Source organism: Bos grunniens, chromosome 9, assembly GCF_055505025.1.
Source record: "Bos grunniens cultivar Pamir isolate PY7600 chromosome 9, Bosgru_T2T1.0, whole genome shotgun sequence".
NCBI classification, from domain to species: Eukaryota; Metazoa; Chordata; class Mammalia; order Artiodactyla; family Bovidae; genus Bos; species Bos grunniens.
The window spans coordinates 64,789,727-64,812,500 of NC_141173.1; the positions used below are offsets into that span (position 1 = coordinate 64,789,727).

At 40.8% G+C, this 22,774-nt stretch overlaps 1 protein-coding gene and 1 long non-coding RNA gene across 20 annotated transcripts in view; one reads left to right on the forward strand and one right to left on the reverse strand.

Moving 5' to 3' along the window:
• LOC147366049 (uncharacterized) overlaps nt 1-22,774 on the reverse strand; it is a 179,688-nt gene that overhangs the window by 132,928 nt on the left and 23,986 nt on the right. Inside the window, exon 2 of one of the 2 annotated variants that reach the window (XR_015133180.1) lies at nt 16,754-16,783. The exons of the other annotated variant lie outside the window; for it this stretch is intronic. This is a non-coding gene — a long non-coding RNA (uncharacterized LOC147366049). Of the gene's footprint in view, nt 1-16,753; nt 16,784-22,774 lie in introns of those variants that run through there. 2 annotated transcript variants of the gene reach the window in all.
• Nucleotides 2,279-22,774, forward strand: part of SYNCRIP (synaptotagmin binding cytoplasmic RNA interacting protein) — a 26,638-nt gene continuing 6,142 nt past the window's right edge. For 4 of the 18 annotated variants that reach the window (XM_086317849.1, XM_086317850.1, XM_086317853.1 and 1 more), the window contains exons 1-10: nt 2,808-3,327; nt 4,693-4,852; nt 5,557-5,675; nt 5,785-5,892; nt 8,492-8,605; nt 8,705-8,881; nt 17,593-17,728; nt 18,759-18,964; nt 21,499-21,648; nt 21,951-22,072. In XM_086317849.1, the coding sequence (XP_086173975.1) occupies nt 4,705-4,852; nt 5,557-5,675; nt 5,785-5,892; nt 8,492-8,605; nt 8,705-8,881; nt 17,593-17,728; nt 18,759-18,964; nt 21,499-21,648; nt 21,951-22,072 (1,280 nt within the window). In that variant the 5' untranslated portion in view covers nt 2,808-3,327; nt 4,693-4,704. Of the gene's footprint in view, nt 2,393-2,807; nt 3,328-4,692; nt 4,853-5,556; nt 5,676-5,784; nt 5,893-8,491; nt 8,606-8,704; nt 8,882-17,592; nt 17,729-18,758; nt 18,965-21,498; nt 21,649-21,950; nt 22,073-22,774 lie in introns of those variants that run through there. The other 14 variants (XM_086317851.1, XM_086317854.1, XM_086317848.1 and 11 more) reach the window with 7 other exon arrangements.

Below are 22,774 nucleotides of genomic sequence, written 5' to 3' on the forward strand. Positions count from 1 at the left end.
GAGGATTCAGGGAAGTGAGGACACATATTTATTGAGAACTTTCTTGTGTCCGATCGTTCATATACATTTCAATCTAGCCCAATGCACCTATTGTACCAAATGAATCTATCTACTAGTTTATTTTTTAAAGAATTATTAGGAGTTCCCCATGTTTCAGTAACAGCAGTAATTCTTTGGCATCAAGCCAAAAATATATTTGCTATTTTTCATGGCAAAAGCAGGAACAAGAAAAGTAATGTTAAGAGATAAGAGTGTCTCTGAGCCTCTTTGCCTGCATTTAAGAAATAAATTTGTTACAACAATGAAACCATTTCGAGTCAGCTTTGCAAAGGAGTTAGGACTGTGCCATGATATTACTGTAGGTACTGAAAAAATTCATAAGTTCTGTAGGTCAGGAGGAAAATTATACTATTACTTCTCTCAACAGGATGTCAACTGGAGAGCATGCCTGATAGCTTTTTTCTCAGGCCTGCTCAGGGCATCTCTGACCAGGTTTCTGTGTAGGTGCTCAGTGTGTGCCATCCTGAGAAACGTCAGAATTGAGGGAAGGCCAGTGGAAAGTTCGGAAGCGGGTAGAGATTTTGCTGGGGAGACGTGTGGCGCAGACCAGATAGAGGGCTTTGTTGATCTAGTTAAGGATTTGGTTCTAAGTGTACTGGGAAGCTAATGAAGGGCTTTAAGCAGATGCTACAGAGTCTTATTTGCAATTAAAAGACAGACAGACAGACACACACACACACACACAAGCTTTGAATGGTTTAGGAAAGCTTCAAGGATGGATGAATCCGCAGGCTGTATCACTAATCCAGGTAGTAGGTGATGGTAGCTTATCCCCTGGTTGCAACATAGATAGAAATAGATATATCAGGAAGACAAAATGTACAGAACTTGACTAACTGAGAGGGCATTGAGGGAGCACGTACTGTCCTGAATGACTCCGGCTTTCAGCTAATGCTGCTGGATTCAAGTGAGGGACATTCACTGGGGTGGGAACTCTGGAGACCGATCATTAGGAGGAAGATCTTGTGCTGTTTTTTGCAAAGTTGATTTGGAGTGCCTAACGCCCACATAAAGGTCTGGGGGTGGGTGGGTTAGACAAAGGAATTCCGGGTGGAAGAAGAACTAGAGATTTCAATTTGGGGGATCTGGTCAGCTGGTAGACATTACCTAGGTAAGGGCACTTTTTTTCTTTTTCTTCTAAAGGAAAGTTGATCTTCAGAAAAGTCTAAAAGAAAGTGCTGGATGGTTAGATCGATTATTTTCATTCTTTAATGTATAGGATTGCTCAGTTTTGATTGTATTTTTGTATTAGATATCTTGGTTATTTGTTTTCATTTATAACATTATCTACAACCTTCGAATTATGAACTCTTATTGCTGAATTAGCTGAATACAATAGCAGGACCAGGTATGACAGTAAGAAATTTTAGGTAATAAAGAGCTCAGATCTTTGCTAAACAGTGTGGCAGGTCTTGTCAAATTATTTAAAAATTTTTATATCTTCATCCAGGCACCAATGAGAATAATTTGACATATGATGTGTTTAAGCACTTTGAAGAGTAGTCACCTAACTTTTTCTTGCACCACTGATTTGTCGTCACAGAATAGATTGTTTAGGGAACCAGTAAGCTCTTAAAAATAAGCTTGCTTTTTAATTAAAAGAACACTTCCTATTTTTCATTACAGCTTCATTAAGTAAAATTAATATCCACATCGCGTCTGAAATTCAAATGTCTTTGTCTTGTCTTTCTTGTACCTAGTACACGGTTACAGAAGAAATGTCACTTCAGTTTTTTGAAAAGAAACACAGATATGTGCCTCACAGTTGCCCAAACCACGCAGCTTTGTGCTGCACCAAGTTGCTCAAACTGTGCTGCGAGGAAGCCCGTAACTGCTTAAAAGGCCAGGGACTGAAAAGGAGTATTGCACAACTCTTCACCACCCAGCGGTTTCGCTTCCAAATCTGGCTTTCTTATCATCCCGAGGCGGGAGCAGCTCCTTGCTCCACTGTAGACAGCCGGTCCCCCTTCAAAAGCAGCCGGGGTTTCCTCGTCCCAGCCCCGGGCGCCCCTCCCTCCGCCCGAGGTTCCCGTGGAAGGGAAGCCACGCGGGCTGGGGCCCCGGAGTTCCCATTGTCCAGCAAGGGAGACCCAGTCATCCCGGAGCGACTCGGGCACTCAGGTCCCTCTAGCCAGGTGAACCAAAGGTCCGCGGGTCTCCGCGCCGCTCCCCTCCCCCGCCGCTCCATTGTCTGCCTCGCCCCGCCCCGGGGGACACGTGCGCCTGCAGCCTCCCGAGCGAGGAGAGCGCGGGGAGGCAGCGGCGTGGACACCGCCTGGAACGGCTACGCGGCCGCGGCGCCGAGGGCGCGGGGCCGGGCGCGCACGGACGGGTGGGTACTCTCAGGGCAGCTGCAGTCGCGTTCCGCGCCCCCAACCCCGTTCCCGGCTGGCCCGGGACTGAACGGGGGGTGGGGCGAGCGGGAGCTCGGTGGGGGTGGCGTGCGCGTGGTGCCGCGGTTGGGGTGGGGCGGGGCGGGGTGGGGAGATGCCTGTCTCCTGACAAAGGAGAACGAGTGGGACACGCTGAGCCGGCCCGTCCCGCCCCGCCCCGCCCCACCCGGAGGGGAGAGGGAGGGGGAGTGTCGGGAGGGGAAGGGGCGGGCCTTTCATTCACTCTTGGCCCCTCCGCCGCCGCCGGAGCGGAAGGGCGGGGTCTCGCGCCCTCCCGTGTGATGAGGACCGAGGGTGGTGGGGAGTGGGGGCGGAACCCGCGGGCGCGCGTCCCGAGGCGTAGGCTACGTCGTCACGTCAGCGCGGGAGAGAGAAAGACAGGAGCCGACTCGGCAGGGACTGGGGGACGGGGCCGAGAGAACGAGCGAGGGAGGGAGCGAGTGAGCAAGCGTGCATCTAGGAGGGGAAGGGCGGCCACTTGTGCTTGAGCGGCCGCGAACGACAGTGCGAGCGGTGGGAGAAAGAAGCAGGGAGGGGAAGAAGAAGGGCCTAGGGAAGAGGGCTGACGGAGACTGGTGGTGGTGGGAGAAGGAGAAGGAGGAGCTGGAGGAGGGCAGGAGCTGAGAGAGTGAGTGAGAGAAGCGGACGCGCGAGGGAGGGGAGGAAAGGAGGGGGGTCACGCGGAGGCGCGCGCGCGCACCGGGAGCGCGCTCGGAGGCGAGTGGAACTGGATCGGGTTTGCTGCCAGCGGCGTGAGCTTCGGCCGCCATTTTACAACAGCTCCACTCGCGCCGGACACAGGGAGCAGCGAGCACGCGTTGCCCGCAACCGGATCTCCTCGGACAGGATTCCTCCGCCGCAGCCCAACGGGGAGGTAACGACCGCTGGGACCCGGGTCTGGGAAGGGAGCTCCGTGACATTGTGGAGTGAACTGGGGGAGGGCGGTGCGGGGAGAAACCGGCTTTTCTGGAAAATGGATTCCAAGGGAGAGGGGAGCACGTTGACTGGGGCTGCTCGGGAGTAGGCCGCGGCCCGCGCCGTCACTTCCTCCTCCCCTCCATGTGCTGCCGCTGTTCGGGCTTTGTCTGCGGCGCTCCAGGGAGGAGGCGGCCCCGTGGCCCGCGCGGACCGCGAGCGGCGGCGGAGTTGGTGCTGTCGTGGCCGTCGCCGCGGCGCGGGAGTGGGCGGAGAGGAGCCGGTTCCGTCCCGCAGCCGCGCGGCGGGCTTGGGTGGTGCTTGGGGTCTGGCGGGCGTGGGGCAGTTCGCGGAACGCCCTCATGCCGCCGGCTTGCCGGCCCCGGCCCGCGGGTGGCACCGGCGGCCCCCGCGCCGCAGTCGCTGCCAGGACCGGCCAGGGGTGGGGGCTTGTACCGTGCGCCACGGCGCACGTCTCGGCGGGGCGGGCGGGCGGCCGGGGGTCGCCGGCGCCCGGGGCAGAGAGAGAGCCATGTGTCACGGCCGAGACGGCGGCGCTGGGGGGCGGGGAGAGCCTGTGGCCTGGCGCCGCCGCGGCCTCGGTGTCGAGGGGCGAGGTTGTGCTGCTGCTGCTGGCTGGGGGCTCCGGCCGCGGCTTTGGGTTGCTGTCGGGAGCTGGTGACGGTAGTCTTGGCCTGGGATTCGGTGGGTTGCCGTTTGAAGGAAGTTGTAGGACATTTGAAGGCGCGGAGCACGTGTTTCTAATGGGTTCCCGGTGGCCGCGGCGGTGAGGCTGCCGCTCTGGGTGCGGAGTCGGGGGCGGGCTTTGGGGTGCGGGGGTGAAGGGTGGAGAAGCGGGGAGGTGGGAAGGTAGCTTGTGTGAGCGCTTTGTTCTTCGCTGGCTGTTGTTACTGATCTTTAAGCGGCAGGCGGGAAAAGCGCGCACTTTGGGGGTTTACCTTTGAGAGGGAAAAGCCCAGCTTTGCTTGCTCCACACACACCTCATTCTCTGTACGGGCACAGTTGCATGTGGCACGCTGGCTCGTCCTCGTGCTGGTTGGGCTCCATTTGTAATGTGGTTTTTCCTAGGGAGTGTTAGCAGGTGAGTCAGGGGTGGTGCTAAGGAAAAACGTAGTGGATCCGTCCTTTGGTGCCCCGAGCTCCAAATCTGGCTTGTCAGGCGACAGTGACTTTAAGGCCTGTTTAAAGGGATGTATAGGCTTGCTGGTGTAGAAATTGATAGAGAAAGTCAAGATTGGGGCTCTCATATTGTCCTACCCTTTTTGAAGATCCTAGTTTAATTTTGCTTATTGCGTTTGAACAGATCTCTGGAAACATGGCTACAGAACATGTTAATGGAAATGGTACTGAAGAGCCCATGGATACTACTTCTGCAGTTATCCATTCAGAAAATTTTCAGACATTGCTTGATGCTGGTTTACCACAGAAAGTTGCTGAAAAACTAGATGAAATTTACGTTGCAGGTAAGAACTAACACTTGCAAAATTACATTATGAAATTTTTCTATTGGATTTCTGGCTTTGAACTAAAATAGCAACTTTTTGTGGTTTCCAAGAAGTGTGGGACCTGGAGTTTTTGCCTTGTTGTGCTAGTAGGTTCTTGTGAACTAGAGGTTAAGGTGTGTAGAGGGAGGGAAGAAGGAAGGGTTAGGTGGTAAAGGCTGGATGGCCAGATGGTTAAGTATATGATGGTAGCAGGTAGCAACAGCTGCTGAATGTTGGGAGCAGGCTGTGTGACTTTTGGGGGTGTTTTTGTGGTAGGATTCTGGTTAAATAACTTGGTAATTGTAGACTTGTAGTCAGTCTGTCTCGGTGTGGCTGTTGCTTTTTTTAGTGGTATTTGAAATTGAGTGGAGGTTCCCGTGTCATGCTCTGTACTTTGTTGGTTGATTTTAGAATTTGTAAGCCTATGTATTTACCTTAGAAATACTCGGTGTTCAGAACTGCCTGACTTAGGATAAGATAAAAAAGTTGACTCGTTATTTTAAGTATGGTTGAGAGGCCTTCTTTAGTTCATAATGGCTAAGGTATGTGTGTTTTTCATTATATAGATAAAGAGGAATGGAAGAATTTGTAGTTGGCACCTGCACTGGCAAACATGGTCTTTAAAAAAAAAACTTTCTAAAAATATTAAAAGTTGACAACTAATTAAGTTTTTTCTTCTCCAGGGCTGGTTGCACATAGCGATTTAGATGAAAGAGCTATCGAAGCTTTAAAAGAATTCAATGAAGACGGCGCATTGGCAGTTCTTCAGCAGTTTAAAGACAGTGATCTCTCTCATGTTCAGGTAACGTTAATTTGGTATGATTGTAAAAAAAAAAAAGTAGTTTTGACTTTTATTCAGTTAGGTATATTTAAGACTTACTCTTGAAAATAATTGGAAAATTCCTTTACAGAACAAAAGTGCCTTTTTATGTGGAGTCATGAAGACTTATAGGCAGAGAGAAAAACAGGGGACCAAAGTTGCAGATTCTAGCAAAGGACCAGATGAAGCAAAAATTAAGGTATGGCTTTTAAAAGTTTCTTTTTTACTCCTTTCAGTTTTTAAAGTTTTTTGTTTGTTGTTTTGACTATTTTCTAGCTTGGGTAAATATTCCTTGGGTGTGAAATTATTCCTTGTGTGTGTGTGGTAATGTTGAGTTAACCACCATGAGATAATTTGTTAATGTTTTCTCATTATTATTTTTTGAAGTGTCCTGCCTTCAACAGTTTCTGTTTCTAAACAACTTTGAAATTTTGCTTGTTACCCATGTATTCTTTACTAATGGTATTCTAAATAAAAGATTTAAAGAAATACAGTCACCATATTTTTCATATGAAACCTGCAAGTCCAGGTTAACCGACAGTGGAACCAAAAGGGGAGGGATCAGCTCACCCCATACTGATGGAGAGTGTACATTTAGCAATTGACTGCTTTTCTTAGGATTCTCAAGCCCCCGCATTAAATGAGTTTAGTATTTTAACAATGCCTTCTTCCTCATTCATTAGTGTGGGTTTTTAAGGCTAATTTGTTCATTTCTAAAATAGCTTTTAATGAAAAAATTGATTACTGTAGACGTGTAAATGAAGAAACTGAGGCTGAGAGAAGTTTCCTTTGCCCTCACCCAAGTCACATAGTAGTAAAGTCAACTAGGTTTTGATCTTTGTGTTTTTTACTTGTGTTGATTTTTTGGTTCATAGAAAATATGATCATACTAGTTTTAATGTAGTATTCTTAACATATTGCCCCTGCTCTTGAACCAAGGATTCTAGTTTAAGAAAATAACTTATTAGGAAGGGATGGGTGTCAGTTGTGTTTTAATGGTATAGGAAGAGAGAAGTATGGAGTTAGTAGTTAATGTATAAAATTGAGGCTTTCAAATGAGTGAATTGTATCTGAACTATAAATCTAGTTTTTCCAAAGAAATGGAATATATAGTTGTTACTCATTGTAATTAGATCAGTTGTAAGTAAATCTACACTGAAAGTTATTAAAATTTTATAAAAAGTTGGAAATTTAGTTTGTGAAACATTCAGTTCTGTCTTTGGAAGGGAGTGGCGTAAAGCTTTAGTGTGACTTAAATTGTGGCAAGAAATCAGACATTTTTATAGACTATTTTTCAGAGGGAATAAGTGTTTCCTTTTTGTTTTTAGGGATTGACATAAAACATATTATTTGGGTTGTATGAAGATTTAAGTGAAAGAAGCACAGGGATTGCATAGGGGAAAAAGGAAAGATGAACCATTTAATGGTTTAGTTTATGTGATAGTAAGAGATTTGAGTTTATTTTTGTTACTAACCCAATATTGCACTGTTAAGCAAATATATTTGGGTATAGTAGAAAAAGACTGCTTAAAACGTGTACCACTTTGTGGACTTTTTTGTTAAGAGAGTTTAGGAATAGAGTTCTTATCAATTACAGTATCTTTCCATAACTGTTTAATGTTCTTTGGGTAGAAATAAGGACTTCCCTGATGGCTAAGAAGGTAAAGTGTGTGCCTGCAACGCGGGAGACTTGGGTTTGATCCCTGGGTTGGGAAAGATCCCCTGGAGTAGGAAATGGCAACCCACTCCAGTACTCTTGCTTGGAAAATTCCATGGACGGAGGAGCTTTTTAGGCTACGTCCATGGGGTCACAAAGAGTTGGTAGAAATAAAATCTGTCCAGTCTTTTTCATTTAAGGACTAAAGTGCTCCTCCCCCCATCACTTAACAGCATTCTGATAAGTTTTATCATGTGCTTGATATTAGTTTATTTCAAAGTTTATCAGCTAATTATTAGATTCTTTTTATTTAGAAAACTAGTTTTGTGCATTGTGGGTGAGATGGTGGAAAAGGAATAATCTTGCTTTTTCCTTAGGCTAACAGTGGACGACTACTTTCTACTGTTTTGCTTATAATAAGAGATAAAAAGAATCTTTTTATGCTCTGAGTTAAATATAAGTTGTTTAAATTTTAACAGTTCACTTTTAGGGAGCTAATGTGTAGAGATTATATCGTGTTGCAGTTTCATAAAGTTTCCAAAAATCATTTTGGCTCTGAGTGATCCATGCTGTCCTGTGAAGCATGGTACTTGAATGTCAAATGAATAAGAGGTTATTTTTCCTGCATCTCCTCTTAAGTTTCTGGATTTAGTTGGAGGAGTGTAATTTGTAAAGGTTGGTGAAACTCCCAGAATGGCAGTAGGTACCTCGGAGTGTGGGTTACTGGGAAATTTGTTGGGTAAGAAAGCTAGGTTTGGGAGAGAGAAGTTACTCACCTCCTCCTTCAGGAGAGAATTTCAGCTTAATTATGCAGTCATTTTTTAGAAGGGCAGAATAGATAAACCTTGCCTTCAGAGTTGATGAATCAATATTTTGTGTTGTTCACTAAGCATTGCTCAGTAATTGGAGACCAGAAAATTACTTGACCAGGATCCTGAAACTTTCATTATAAATTAGCACATATTATGAATTATAAGCACACATTAAAAGAGTTCTAAAACAGACAACAAAAACCTGTTAGTAGGGAATACTGCCAACATAAATGGAAAGATTTGAACAAAATTGATTTTTTCATAACTGCTTGCTGCACGGGTGTGGTCTTATGAATGAAATATATTAATGACATTTTCAACTTTTTAAGGCACTCTTGGAAAGAACAGGCTACACACTCGATGTGACCACTGGACAGAGGAAGTATGGGGGACCGCCTCCAGATTCCGTTTATTCAGGTCAGCAGCCTTCTGTTGGCACTGAGGTAAAGAAACTAAAAACTTGTACCCTTTGTAGTAAATGTACACGTGTCTGGTTTCTTATAGAAATTCTCCATGGTTTTTACTGCATATTTAATTTACAGATATTTGTGGGGAAGATTCCAAGAGATCTGTTTGAGGATGAACTTGTTCCATTGTTTGAAAAAGCTGGACCTATATGGGATCTTCGTTTAATGATGGATCCACTAACAGGTCTCAATAGAGGTTATGCGTTTGTCACTTTTTGTACAAAAGAAGCAGCTCAGGAGGCTGTTAAACTGGTGAGTTTTTTTTTTCTTTCAGTCTTCACATTTGCTGTTTATAATTAAAGCCAGGCCTTTTCTTATTGTGTTAACTGAATGTTTTTGAAGTGCTGATTAGGCACTGTCTTTCACATTTTCCGTGTACACGTTATAGCAGTATCTTTTGCGGGTATAGTTGAACTGACTCGGGATCTATAAGGTAGTGTGGTGGAGTTATAGTTACTGGTTCTTTGAAACATTTGGCTTAGTGATTTTTTTTTAATTTTAGGAATGTTAAAAGGTGTAGGAAAGTAACTGTAGTAGACCGGGCTCCTGTTGGGCCATATCTGGCTATCCCTTTTTAGAAATGTTTCATGAAGACATTATGATGATAACTTTCTAGTTAATGAAATAGGGATTTTATGGTGAATGGCAGTATTTGATTTAAAAATAGCAGATGTCAGGTGAGGACCTAGTTATATTCCCAATTTAAAGAACTTTAATATTTCAAGTTATGGCTTATATAACTCCTTCAAATTAGTTTTATTAAATTCTGTGACTCAAGTGGTTTCTATATTTTGTAGTTGAAGATGTCATAAGTTAATTTCAATCCAAGAAATCTATCAAAAAGTGCAGCTGGGGAGGAACTTTTGTAAATGGTTCACTATGGCAGATAATTTGTTTTGCACTGTCTGACTTACGTGTTATATGGGTAATTCTGGCAAACTTGAAATTCTTAGACTGATTATTCCTGAATTTTATTTTTTCTTTCCTCACCATCATCTATATCACATTTTCAGGCAAGCCTTAAGGAGAAAAAGGAAACAAATACACTCCATTTAGCTTTCTATATAGCTTGCATCTTTCTATTGGTGTGTGTAATTGAATATTGTAAGGTTAACATTAGAAAAGTATGCTACTTGGGAAGAATAAAGAATTCAGGTTTTTGGATATTTCTGTTTAAATCAAGGCTGATTTTTCCCTTCTTTCCAAGGATGCTATTACAGAAGGGAGAGTATATAGCTCTAGCGTCCCATTAACTGTCAAGATTTTAGTTTAAACAGTTCAAGTGAAATTGAGAACTTTTTAGGGTTCTGGAAAGATAAACTGTAGAAATCATTCAGCTGAATCTAAAAGAACATTTTGCCAGATAGTAGTAAAGTAGCAGCAAGTTTTAATGTGGAAATGTACAGTGATTGAGAAGGCAATGAGCTATCTTATCTTACTACAAAAAGCTTGTGTAGAATTTAATGATGTCAGACCCAGTTTATTTACTAGGTATTACATAAAGCTTAGTTTTGTTTAGTGGTGTGATTACTTAGTGTTATAAGTAATGATACGTGTATTTATTATTTTTAATAGGAATTATTAAACCAACACTTGACTAAATTTTTGCTGCCAAAATACACCAATTATGGTAGGTCCTCACTAGAGTATTTCTAGGTGATGTTCAGAATCTTTATAGTAAAGAAACCATAATTAGAAGAAGATACATAAACCAGTCCTAACATGACAATTTTGAGTGCCAATAAATACACATGAAATATGTTTCAGTTTGGGCAGTTGCCTTGGCTTAACATAATATAGTCCAAAATTGCATTGCTGTAGGCTTAGAGTAGTCTTAATAACATAGTTAAGTTTTTGACTGTAACGCAGAAATTTCCAGATAGTCAAACAGCTATTTTGATTGGTCTAGAAACAGCTCTTGTCCTAAACAAATGTTTTTACATTTTTTTTCTGGGTTTGAATTTGAGTCCTTATCTGGGGGAATATTTACTTTTTGCTGTCTAATCAGTAGGAGGCTCTGCACTTTGGTGTCTTTTTAAAGATAGTCTTAGTACTGGGATGAATTGGATGTATTCTTACTGCTTTTTCTGAAGAGATGTTTTACCATAGCTAGGATTATGGTGATAGAATTGGGAGACTTGCCTTAGTACAACAGTAAAAGAAAGGACTAGGCTTTTGAGGAAATGAAACATTCTAGAGAAATAAAAAACTGAAGTTGATTTGGATGTTTTATGCTACCTTGTTTTGACTCCTGGATGTAACACCCCAGATGTGTTTTTTAAGGGAGCGTATTTTGAAGACTGTTCCTAGTTGTGTCATATCACAAGTCTACTTGAATTACAGCTTTATCAAAGAAGTTTTTGTATAAGATAGTTGAACTGTTCTAGATGTACATAATCAAATGTTGAGAAAATGTCTTTTTTAGATTGTAGATCAGACAAGATTGAAGCAGCATCATTTTTTGCTTTCCTATACTTTGAGTATCTTGAGACATACCTTAGACTGAGATAGTTTATATATTCGGTCTTATTTTTTGATGTATATAATTTGACAATGACCTCCAATAAAAAATGTAGATTTTAAATTTGCATCTGAATTGTAGAAATGGGTTGATGTTAACAGCTGAAGAGACTTGAAGTTAGAAGCAACTGCAAACTTCTTAGTCACCCTGTTTTCAGCTAACATTTGCCTTGTATTTGGGGGAATAAGAAAATGTATCTGTAAATGATGATAGTCTAGTTGTGGAAGCAAGATCTAAATTTATGGGAAGGTGTTTGATAGCTGCCACTTGTTGCTTGTTAAGGCGCAGGAGCTGTGCTCTGTGCCACATTATTACTTTTAAATACCACTGCAAACCATTCTTCAAGGTAAGTGAAATAACTTTTTTCTACAGTGAATAAATAGACCGGGTGGATTGCCCAGGGCCATGCAGGTTTGGTTTATTTAGCGTGTTCTTAATGGCACCCCACTCCAGTACTCTTGCCTGGAAAATCCCATGGAGGGAGGAGCCTGGAGGCTGCAGTCCATGGGGTCGCTGAGGGTCGGACAGACAGTGACTTCACTTTCACTTTTCACTTTCATGCATTGGAGAAGGAAATGGCAACCCACTCCAGTGTTCTTGCCTGGAGAATCCCAGGGACGGGGGAGCCTGGTGGGCTGCCGTCTATGGGGTCGCAGAGTCGGAGACGACTGAAGTGACTTAGCAGTACTGTTAACTGGACATAACAGTTTAAACCAGCAGTATATGTTATGTTGCCAGTGAGCCTGATTGTTTGTGTAGTGGTTTAGGTGGTCTTAAAAGGTGTTGAGTGTGAGTCTTCTCTGCTGCCAAGTTTATTTCTGGTATCTAACCAGTTTGTACCATCTTCCTGCTACCACCCTAGCCTGAGGTACCATTTGAAGAGTCCTAGCTAGTCTCATTGCTTTCCGTTGCCCCTTTACGGTTTTACCATTTAGCCATGTAGGTTAGATCGCAGCATTCCCATCCTGAGAATAATGGCTTCTAAACAAGGCTCTATCTGCTCAAGTTTCTGCTTAACCTCTCTCCTCCTACTCTTCTTTATGACCGTTCCATCCATACTTTGCCTTTTTTGTTCTCCTCAAAAGCTATGACCATTTCCAACTCAAGTTTGCCTTCTGGGCTTTCCACCACTTCTTCCAGTTAGCCCAGCTGCTGCCTTCTTATCAATCAGATTTTCTTAGAGGGCCTTTCTAAGAAAGGTTTACTACCCACTTGCCCCATGATAGTATACTGAACATGATTTAAAAAAAGAATGTTTAGATGTACTTAAAATTATTTCTTGACTTTGTAACATTATTTGCATCTCTCTTCCCTTCAGAGAATTTGCTTTTTTTCTGCGTCCCTGACATTCAGAACAGTGCCACTATAGAATAGGTACTGGATAAATAACCTGACCGGCTGACCAGTGCTGTCTTATTCAAAGATTTTCTCGCTTTCATTTGCAATTGTTCTCTGCTACCATCAGCCCTAGGGATTAATATAGATTCATGGGGAGGGTGACACTTTGTCCTCTGTAGCATTTGGTGTTGTCACAAAGTCCAAGAGGAACGCAGGCAGGTGTGTATGTGTATTTGTATGTGTGCTTCTGGAATTGGAGCCCAGGGCAACTGGCTCTGCAAGTGCCCATTATGGTCCAATACACTGTAAGTGTCTTACTGAAAAAAACTTCTTGCGAAGACTGGAATACTGACCTCTATTTACACGTTAAGAGTTGTGACTTTAATAGCCACTGATGGTTTATTCACCACAGTGGTTGTATACACCAGTGTACAACCACTTTGATGAATGCAGCTGACAAGAGAGGTCCACAAAGTATTTTAAGTAGCAATTAGCAAATGTTCACTGTGAATAACATGAAAACTTTAACTATGAGTGTACAAGTAGTTTGATCCAGTTCTTGACTTTGGGGTTTCTGGAACATGAGAGGCTAACTACAACTAATTAAAGTGGAAGCTGGTGGGTCACAGGGTAAGGGAAGGATGAAGGGATAGATTGCTTTGAGTTGGGGTTGATGGAGAAGGCTTTGTCCTAAAGAGGTTTGAATAGGGAGGGAAGTGAAGGAAATAGATGAGTTGAAGCAGTGATTTGTGGGAAGAAAGATGAAACTTGTTTAAGTGAATGCTAAAAGGCAGTAGTCATTGACTACTGGACTGAGTTGCATGGTACCATTGAAGTTTTGAGTGTTAGTGTAGGTTGCATAATGTAAATATGTTATAGATGGTATTTCTTTTTTCCTTATCAGTGATTTGAATGAGGGTATAGTTGGACTGATTGAGATGTTTGGTGACTTGAATCTACATGTAGTGATAAATGCCATGGGGGATGACAAAATAAGGATCTGAAAGATTTTGATAGCCTGGGACAGTAGTTTGTATCAGAAGGGTGGAATTGAGGGGGGTTGAAAGTCAAGTCCTATACACAACTTACTCACAAGTAAACTGTAGTGTTTCAGCAGTGTGGTATGATTGCCAAATAAGCTGAGATAATCTTGGACTGCATGTTATAGAAGCCGGTGTTTAGAAGTGTTAGAATAGTCTCCAGCTTACTCTAGACTCCTCAGTCTTAGCCTGCATTTGTGTTGTTGTGTTATGAATGTCACTGTTTCGTGGCACTCCTGGAGGCACTTTCCAATTTCAGAGAAGGAATGATTAGCCAAGCAAAGAGGACTGAGTTGTAAGCATTGTGTGTAGGTATGTGAAGTGCCTCATTTGGAGGAGGAAATAGATTCATTGGAGAATTTTTAGGGAAGTAGGTTTGACTCAATGTAAAGAAGACTTACGTGGACAGGCTTGGGAGGCAGCTGTTTCGCTGCTATAAGGAGAGTTAGGACTGAGCAACTACTTCTGGATCAGATTCCAAATCTGAGGTTGCTGAGTTTCTCGGGATTTGTTGACTGATTGGCTATGAGGCAAGGAAAGAGTGACTTGGTGTTTTTGAGCCTGGGTGATGGGAATGTTCCAGGCTGTACAGTTCATTTTGGTGTTCTGAAATACTGAAACTATATTGGTTCATCTTTGTTTTATTTGATTACCTCACTGTGCTACTGGATCTGAAAGCTAGATTTCTAAAACGTGTTAATTTCAGTGCCAACTTTCCTAGTTTGGAAAAGACATTTTTTTGTTTATCTTGATACCATTATATAGTCCTGATTACTTAACCCTTGAGAGTAAGGGTTTATCAGCATTAAATTAGAATCTCTAGTAAGCATCAGAACAGTTGTTTGTAATGCCTTTCTACAGTCTTAAGTCACTGTTACTCACTTGCTAGGATGTAAAGTTTAATTTTGACTTTAAGATGATAGATTGGCCTTAAAAATGCTAGAGTAAGAAAAGTTAACTCAAAATATACATGGAAAAGTGCATGCTTAATCTGTAGATGCGGACATTGCTTTGAAAATGTTTACTTTTGCTTCATTTGGACAATATGCCCAGAGTCTTTTTTCCTTTAATGACTTCACTGGAGAGCCAGTTTACTCTCTATGGGTCAGTTAAAAATGTTTCCATTTTTTAAATTAAAAAAAAATGTGGATGAAGAGTTACAGTTTTCTTTATAAATCCTGCTAAATATTCATAGCTTCCTATTGGTCAGACTGAATGAATGAATGCTGAGTTGCTTCAGTTGTGTCTGGCTCTTTGCTACCCCATGGACTATAGCCCACCAGGCTCCTCTGTTCATGGAATTCTCTAGGCAAGAATACTGGAGTGGGTTTCCATTTCCTTCTCCAGGGGAATCTTCCCCACCCATGGATCAAACCTGTGTCTTTTACATCTTCTGCACTGTCAGGCAGGTTCTTTACCTCTGGTGTTACCTGGGAACCCACCAGGTCTGACAGTTGTTCAGACTACTGTCATTTTAAATACCTTCTACCTACCCTACCTTGATTAACCAGAGCAGGGCTGGTGAGGATAGGTTAGAAGGGAAGAAACTTTGCTTATATAGAAAATAATGGCAACAGTTATCACCATTTTGAAGCAGCATTATTAAGTACATAGCCCCTGGTCTTAGAATATTTGGAAAACAAAAATACAAAAAAGGGAAAGTGATACCAAATTCTGTCATCTTCAGAGTAACTCCTCTTTCTCTTTTTTCCTTGGTCAACTTCTGGAATTACAGACTAAATGACCAAATTGAAAGTCATTGATTTGTTGCTAAGGCTGGCTATTTGATGCTTATGTGTAAAAATCTAGGGAATGTACATGTCTTAAATAGTTTATTGTGTTCTTAGATTCACTTACTTGTGTGGTGGGATATTGTAGTCTCATTGTCCATAATCCCATGCAATGATGGATTCAACCATAGGTCTACTATCTGCAGATAACTGCATATTTCTACTTTTAAGAGGTGCTTGGTCTAAATACAAATAGTATGGGAAAACAAAGTCCAGGGCAGTATTTCTTAATCTCAGCACTATTTTAGACTAGATAGCTATCATGCTGGGCTATTTTGTGAATTAAGGATGTTTGGTAACATCTCTGACCTCTACTTACCCACTAAATACTAACAGTAAGTCCCACCTCTAGTTGACCAAAATCTGCCTGTTTATAGTCAATAAGTCATGTCCAGCTCTTTTGTGATCCCATGGGCTGTAGCCCACCAGGCTTCTCTGTCCATGGGGTTTCCCAGGCAAGAAGACTGGAGTGGGCTGCCATTTTCTTCTCAGGGTATGGAACCTGCCTCTCCTGCATTGGCAGGCGGATTCTTCACCTCTAAGCCACGAGGTCTAGTTGACCAAAATCTGTCTAGATATTGTCAAACGTGCCTCCTCCCTCCCTGGGCAAAATCTACACCTGTTGAGAACTACTGATCTGTGTTAACATAGAACGGTGTTTTTATTGATCCTTACAGAATTTAGGGATCGCAAAGTATTTGGTTGTGCTCAAATCTACAGGTATGCAGAAGAGATTTCCATGGTGAAGTTTCAGGGAAAGCATTATATTCAGAGGCGTAGCAGTGTGAGAACTGACATCATTAGCCACGATTACAATAGTGTGAAGAAAGGGAAGAAGCGGGAGGAATTTTAGGATGGGCTTACTGATGTTCAGCTATTTGAACTTTGTTTTGCTGATGGGGAGTCGTTGAGGGATATTTTTTTCCTAATAGGCAAAATTGTGATTAAAAAAAAAGAATGTCTCTGGCATAAGTGTAAAGAATAGAGGTAATCTTGGGATCATGATTGACTGACTAGTCAGTCAGTTCAGTTGCCCACTCTCTGCGACCCCATGGACTGCAGCTTGGCAGGCTTCCCTGTCAACTCCCAGAGCCTACTCAAACTCACGTCTGTCGAGTTGGTGATGCCATCCAACCATCTCATCCTCTGTCGTCACCTTCTCCTGCCTTCACTCTTTCCCAGCATCAGGGTCTTTTCCACTGAGTCAGCTCTTCACATTAGGTGGCCAGAGTATTGGAGTTTCAGCTTCAACATCAGTCCTTCAAATGAATATTCAGGACCGATTTCCTGTAGGATTGACTGCTTTGATCTCCTTGCAGTCCAAGGGACTCTGAAGAGTCTTCTCCAACACCACAGTTCAAAATGATGACCAGAGACTTGGCCAAGTATGAACTGAGTTGGGGTAAAAAGTACAAAACTGAACTGGAGGGAAAGATGATTGAACTTCATGTTTAATTTTGAATACCTGGAGATAATGGAGAAAGGGACAGTGAGGAATCAATTTTCTGACTTAGTTGTACTTCCTTCACTCATACCTTATGTACCTGTTGCACAAGAATCAGAATAACAGGGATAGGAGCTTTTTGGGTTTTGCCTCTATGGTTTTGTTGCCTTTTATGATTTATGGTCACTTGAAGATTGTTTACATTTTACTATAGTTTTATAGTTGCTTCTATACTTAAACCATAATCTACTTGTCTTTCTCCAGTGTTATCATAGGCTTGATGAAAATGAAGGGGCGGGGGGGTGGAATGTACAGCCGGATTCAGAATAGTGAGATTCTTCTTTTAGACTTAAGGATTTGAAGCTGAAGAATCATTATTGTAACTTTTTATGAGTGGTTAGGGGAGATGGAAAAATAAGATTGAAGTGCTGATTAACAGAAAGACAGAAAGCTTGTTGACAATTTGAATCTATTTTCCTTACATGGAAATAGTCAGCAGGATGCATTTAAGTAGAAAACAAGGTATTGTGTAATCAGTAATTTGGAATTTAAGCTGCTTAAAGATTGGAATCTTATCAGATTTGCTAAATTTCAAGGACTTGACAATTTTTGGTTTAGTTCATAAACGTGATCAGTGTTTTGTTGTTACAGTCTTCCTGTGTCTCAGATTATAATTTTTAAAGGATACTTGATAAACTTAAGTGTTGAATTCTTAGTTTGTTAAAAGATCTTGCTTTTCTGTATGGGATTTGTGTGTCTTTCTGTAATAAGCACCTGTCATAGGATATTTTAAGTATTTTTAAAACATGGTGCACTTTTCCCCCTTTCAGTATAATAATCACGAAATTCGTTCTGGAAAACACATTGGTGTCTGCATCTCGGTTGCCAACAACAGGCTTTTTGTGGGCTCTATTCCTAAGAGTAAAACCAAGGAACAGATTCTTGAAGAATTTAGCAAAGTAACAGGTAAGTTGGATTTATTTGGAAGGAGGTGCAAGTTGTAACACTTAAGGTAATTGCAGACTTCTATGTGCCAAGCACTGTTTTAAGCACTACATTTATTGATTCATTTTATTCTTTCTATAGCCATGTAAGATAGGTATCTGCATATTTCAGACATGGAATCAGAAGGTTTTGGGAAATAACTTGCTGAATGTTAGATAGTTAGTAAGGAATACATCTGGGATTTGAACTCAATCTGCACAATCATTGTTGTGCTTCCTGTTTTGGAAGATTGTATTTCTTTGTGTGTTTTTATGCATGTTGAGGTTCTGGTTGACATTCTTAGTAAAAATATTTGGTAGGTAATGACTTGATTTTCCAAATTATAGGAATAGTGAGTACTCTTGCTATAAGCAGAGAGCCTACATTGTCTTTGAATTAAAGTTTCCAAGTGACAGGCTTTTATAAGAAAACAGTTTTATCTGCCTAGAATATATTTAGCAAATTATCAGCCTGTTACCAGTTTTCAGGATCATTTGAAATTCTTATACAATACTAAGATAGTCTATTTCATTTGACATAAACATACTGATATCTAAGGCCAGGAGAGTGCCATTAAAAATTAGGTTTTACTTGGATGGGATGAAACATTTTATATTTCTGGTTTTCCTAAAAGAGTTTTGTAAAGATTTCAAGCCTCTCTGTTGTCTAATTAATGGAAGCAGAATAATCCTCAGGTCTAAGTAAAAAGGGTACCTTTTTTTTTTTTTTTTAATGGAGATTTTTGCATTAGGAATACTTGGGAAAGTGTGGATTAGGTAAATTATCTGGACCAGTATTTTTGAGCTGGACAGAATTTTGAGTATTTTTTTATATATATTAAAATACATATTTTAATATATCTGGACCGATATTTTCAGTATATTATCTCTTGTGAAGATAAGAGATTAGTTCTCATTTTGATATTTAAGTATAATATTAGCAAAAAAATCTTCTAGTCTGCTTATTCTTGTTTATTTTATCTAATTTCCCTGGAATGGTTGCTTCCTTTCAGAGGGTCTTACAGACGTCATTTTATACCACCAACCAGACGACAAGAAAAAAAACAGAGGCTTTTGTTTCCTTGAATATGAAGATCACAAAACAGCTGCGCAGGCAAGACGTAGGTTAATGAGTGGTAAAGTCAAGGTCTGGGGAAATGTTGGAACTGTTGAATGGGCTGATCCTATAGAAGACCCCGATCCTGAGGTTATGGCAAAGGTAATGACAGTTGGGTTAAGATTGTTCTGTGTGGTGTTGGTGGGAGCAGCAGGAGGCTTTAGAGAGTGGAGGAAAACTGTGTGCTTTCTTACACTGTGCTTTGAAAGTGAGAGAAGTGTTCTGTGTTAAAGGCCACACACCAGAAGTAAATAACAAGTGCATGGAGGGTGAATACAGAAATTATTCATGGACCCTCAGCCATAGTTGTGTAGCATCATAACTCTCGTGAAGTAGTTAGCCTACGTGCTGTGGAGATGACTGACTTTCATTTTTGTGTGGATTCAAAAAGAAATTTCTGTAAGTTTTTGAGAATGGCGCCATTTGATTACATGGTTTTTATGTTAAAAGTCCTACTCCTAAAAATAGTGAACTGTACTGGCCTCAGCAGAGCTGCTGCAGTTACAAGGTTTAGCTATTATTAGGTATCCTGCTTCAGCAGTCTGTTGAGACATCTATGAGAACAAATATCTCTTGAGTCAACACTTTACCACTTTACCAGTGCAGCTCACAGTTAAGTTACTCCACCCTTTGTCTTTTTAAGAATCTTCTTTAATGGTGATAGGCCAGCAAATAGAGTGAGTTCACTTAAATAAGGAAAGGAGTGTGAGGTATCAGAGTTGTGAATATTAAACAGTAAATATTCTTGAAGACAGAGATACTTAGGATTCATTCTTTTTTTCTTTGGCTTATTAAGCTTTCGTTAGCCCTCTAAGATTAAGAAATTCAGATGCTACTTTTAGGAGGAAGTGATAATGTTTTTTAGCCAGGTTAAATTTGTAGTTGTATTTTGAGGATCTTTCAGGATTGGAAGAATTTATCTTAACAATGCTTTGAATATTCTTCTCTATGAAGGGTTTCAGTTAGTTTTGACTTGCTTTGTTAAGTTCAGCTGCTTTTTAAGATGGCATAGTATTCACGTTTGGAGAAGGCAATGGCAATCCACTCTAGTACTCTTGCCTGGAAAATCCCATGGATGGAGGAACCTGGTAGGCTGCAGTCCAAGGGGTCATGAAGACTTGGATGTGACTGAGCGACTTCACCTCCACATTTCACTGTCATGCATTGGAGAAGGAAGTGGCAACCCACCCCAGTGTTCTTGCCTGGAGAATACCAGGGATGGGGGAGCCTGGTGGGCTGCCATCTTTGGGGTTGCACAGGATTGGACACGACTGAAGCGACTTAGCAGGAGCAGTATTCACACTATTAGGAAATAGCCACCTCCATTTTGATTGTAAAATAATAACTACTGGAAAGTACTAGGACTTGCCTTGTGGCTCATCTGGTAAAGAATCTGCCTGCAATGCAGGGAGACCCTGGTTCAGTCCCTGGGTTGGGAAGATCTCCTGGAGAAGGAAAAGGCTACCTACTCCAGTATTCTGGCCTGGAGAATTCCATGGGTTACAAAGAGTCAAACACGACTGAGCAACTCTTCACTTCACTTCAGGAAATGCTGTGCATAGCGTGTTTTGTTTTTGAGCAGCAAGTACAGTGGTTTCCCATACACATCTGCCACCATACCTGCACAGCCTCCTCCACTATCAGTATCCTTGCTAGAGTGGTACGTTGTTGTAATCAGTGATCCAAATGAAAAGTTTTATAATTCAGTCTTTCCATTAGGATTTACTGTTGGTGTTCTACATCCTATAGATTTGACAAATGTATGTCTTGTATCCATTATCATAGTATCATACAGAATATTTTTATTGCCTTAAGAATTCTCCATGGTTGCCTCTTCATCTCTTCTCCTTCATTCCTGGCAAATATTGCTCTTTTTACTATCTCCATAGCTTTGTCCTTCCTTTTCCAAATGTCACATACATAGTTGGAATCATATAGTATGTAACCATTTAAGATACCTTCTTTTACTCCATGTCTTTTCATGGATTGATGGCTCATTTCTTGTTTAGTACTAAGTATTATTCCATTGTCTGAATGAACTGAAATTTATCCAGTCACTTACTGAAGGACAGCTTTGTTGCTTCCAAGTTTTGGCAATTATGAATTAAGGTATGCTAAACATCCATATGCAGGTTTTTGTGTGGACATGTTTTCACCTCTTTTGAGTAAGTACCAAAGAGTGTGATTAGTGGATCATATGGTACAAAAGTAAGTTTAGTTTTGTAAGAAGCTGCCAAAATTGTATAATTTTGCATTCTAATGCGGTGAATATGTTGTTCAACATTGTCAACAGCATTCGATGGTGTTGGTGTTTTGTATTTTGGCCGGTCGTTCTAATACTTTGTAATGATATCTCACTGTTTTAATTTGCAATTCCCTAATGACATGTGATATGTGATACTGAGCATCTTTTCTTATGCTTAGTCACCATCTGTGCATCTTTGAGATATCTGTTTAGAATTTTGCCCATTAAATTCAGTAGCGCCTTAATGTTTGCCCAAATGAGTTGAAAATTTAGTCTAGTTTATATTTCTAATGGATTGTGACTAAAGTTAAGTTTGCAGGGTTGGGATGGTGGCATCTTGGAAATTTAATTGTTTGGAAATATATAGAAGTTTCTGTTTCTTAAATTTCAGGTAAAAGTGCTGTTTGTACGCAACCTGGCTAATACTGTAACAGAAGAGATTTTAGAAAAGGCATTTAGTCAGTTTGGGAAACTGGAACGAGTGAAGAAATTAAAAGATTATGCTTTCATTCATTTTGATGAACGAGATGGTGCTGTCAAGGTAAATAACTGGGGGAATAATAGGTATCTAATTAGCCGCTAATGATTTTTAGTTATCCTAAAATCAGAAGGTTTTAGAAAATTGAAGGAAACTCAGAGGTCGTGTAATCTATTCAAGCTTACCTTTATTGGCCTTGGGAGATTGCCTCGCTAAACTAAGTCAAAAATATTCGTTTTTAAATCAAAGAATCCTGTTTTGTCTCATCCTCTTGAGATTAATGATAAATGATTTTTCTTTTTAACTTTAAATAAATCACAGTTGTGAAAGGTCTTTTGTATTCATCAGTGCCTAATTTTTTTAAGGCTATGGAAGAAATGAATGGCAAAGACTTGGAGGGAGAAAATATTGAAATTGTTTTTGCTAAGCCACCAGATCAGAAAAGGAAAGAAAGAAAAGCTCAGAGGCAAGCTGCAAAGAATCAAATGTAAGTGAAAGTTGTACAGATTTTAATAGTGATTAACTAGTGAATAACAAATGTTCCTCAAACCTGTTTAAAACAAATCCATAGCATGCTTTTTACCTTTTAAAGAAGACTTGAAATTTGACTTGAAAGCTTTGAGTCAAAGATAAATGCTGAGAATCTAAAGAAATATTTATTGAGTTCTTGCCATTGCATATAAGTGAAAAATCAATCTAGGATATTTTTTATTATACTTTATAGAATGTGCTCCTGAATATGTATGTTAAATATTAACAATCCCAAAATTTTGACAGAATATTTACTTAAATGGTAGAATTTTTTCTCTGAGGAAGGAAGTATACAAAATTGCCAATTAAGATTCTGCTTCCTTTGTACCAAAAAGAGAGCTCTTTACCAATACATAGTGCCCGTTACTGGCATCTCAAACACTTCATACACTAAGTGTGGGTTTTGAAAGACGAAATGAGTGTATAGTTAATAAAATAACCAAATAGCATAATATTGAGGTAAGAAAACAAATATGTAAATGCATTGTATAAATTGGATCTTTTAAGGATATCTGCTTATTAAGACAGTGAAGTAAACTTGTAGCTAGGTAAGAATTAAGTTTGCAGTGTAAAAAAAAATTGGTAATTGATTTCTAAGGAGGAAGAGGGGTAATCATTGTTTGATGGCAAGAACAGTAATCACTGAATTTAACTATAT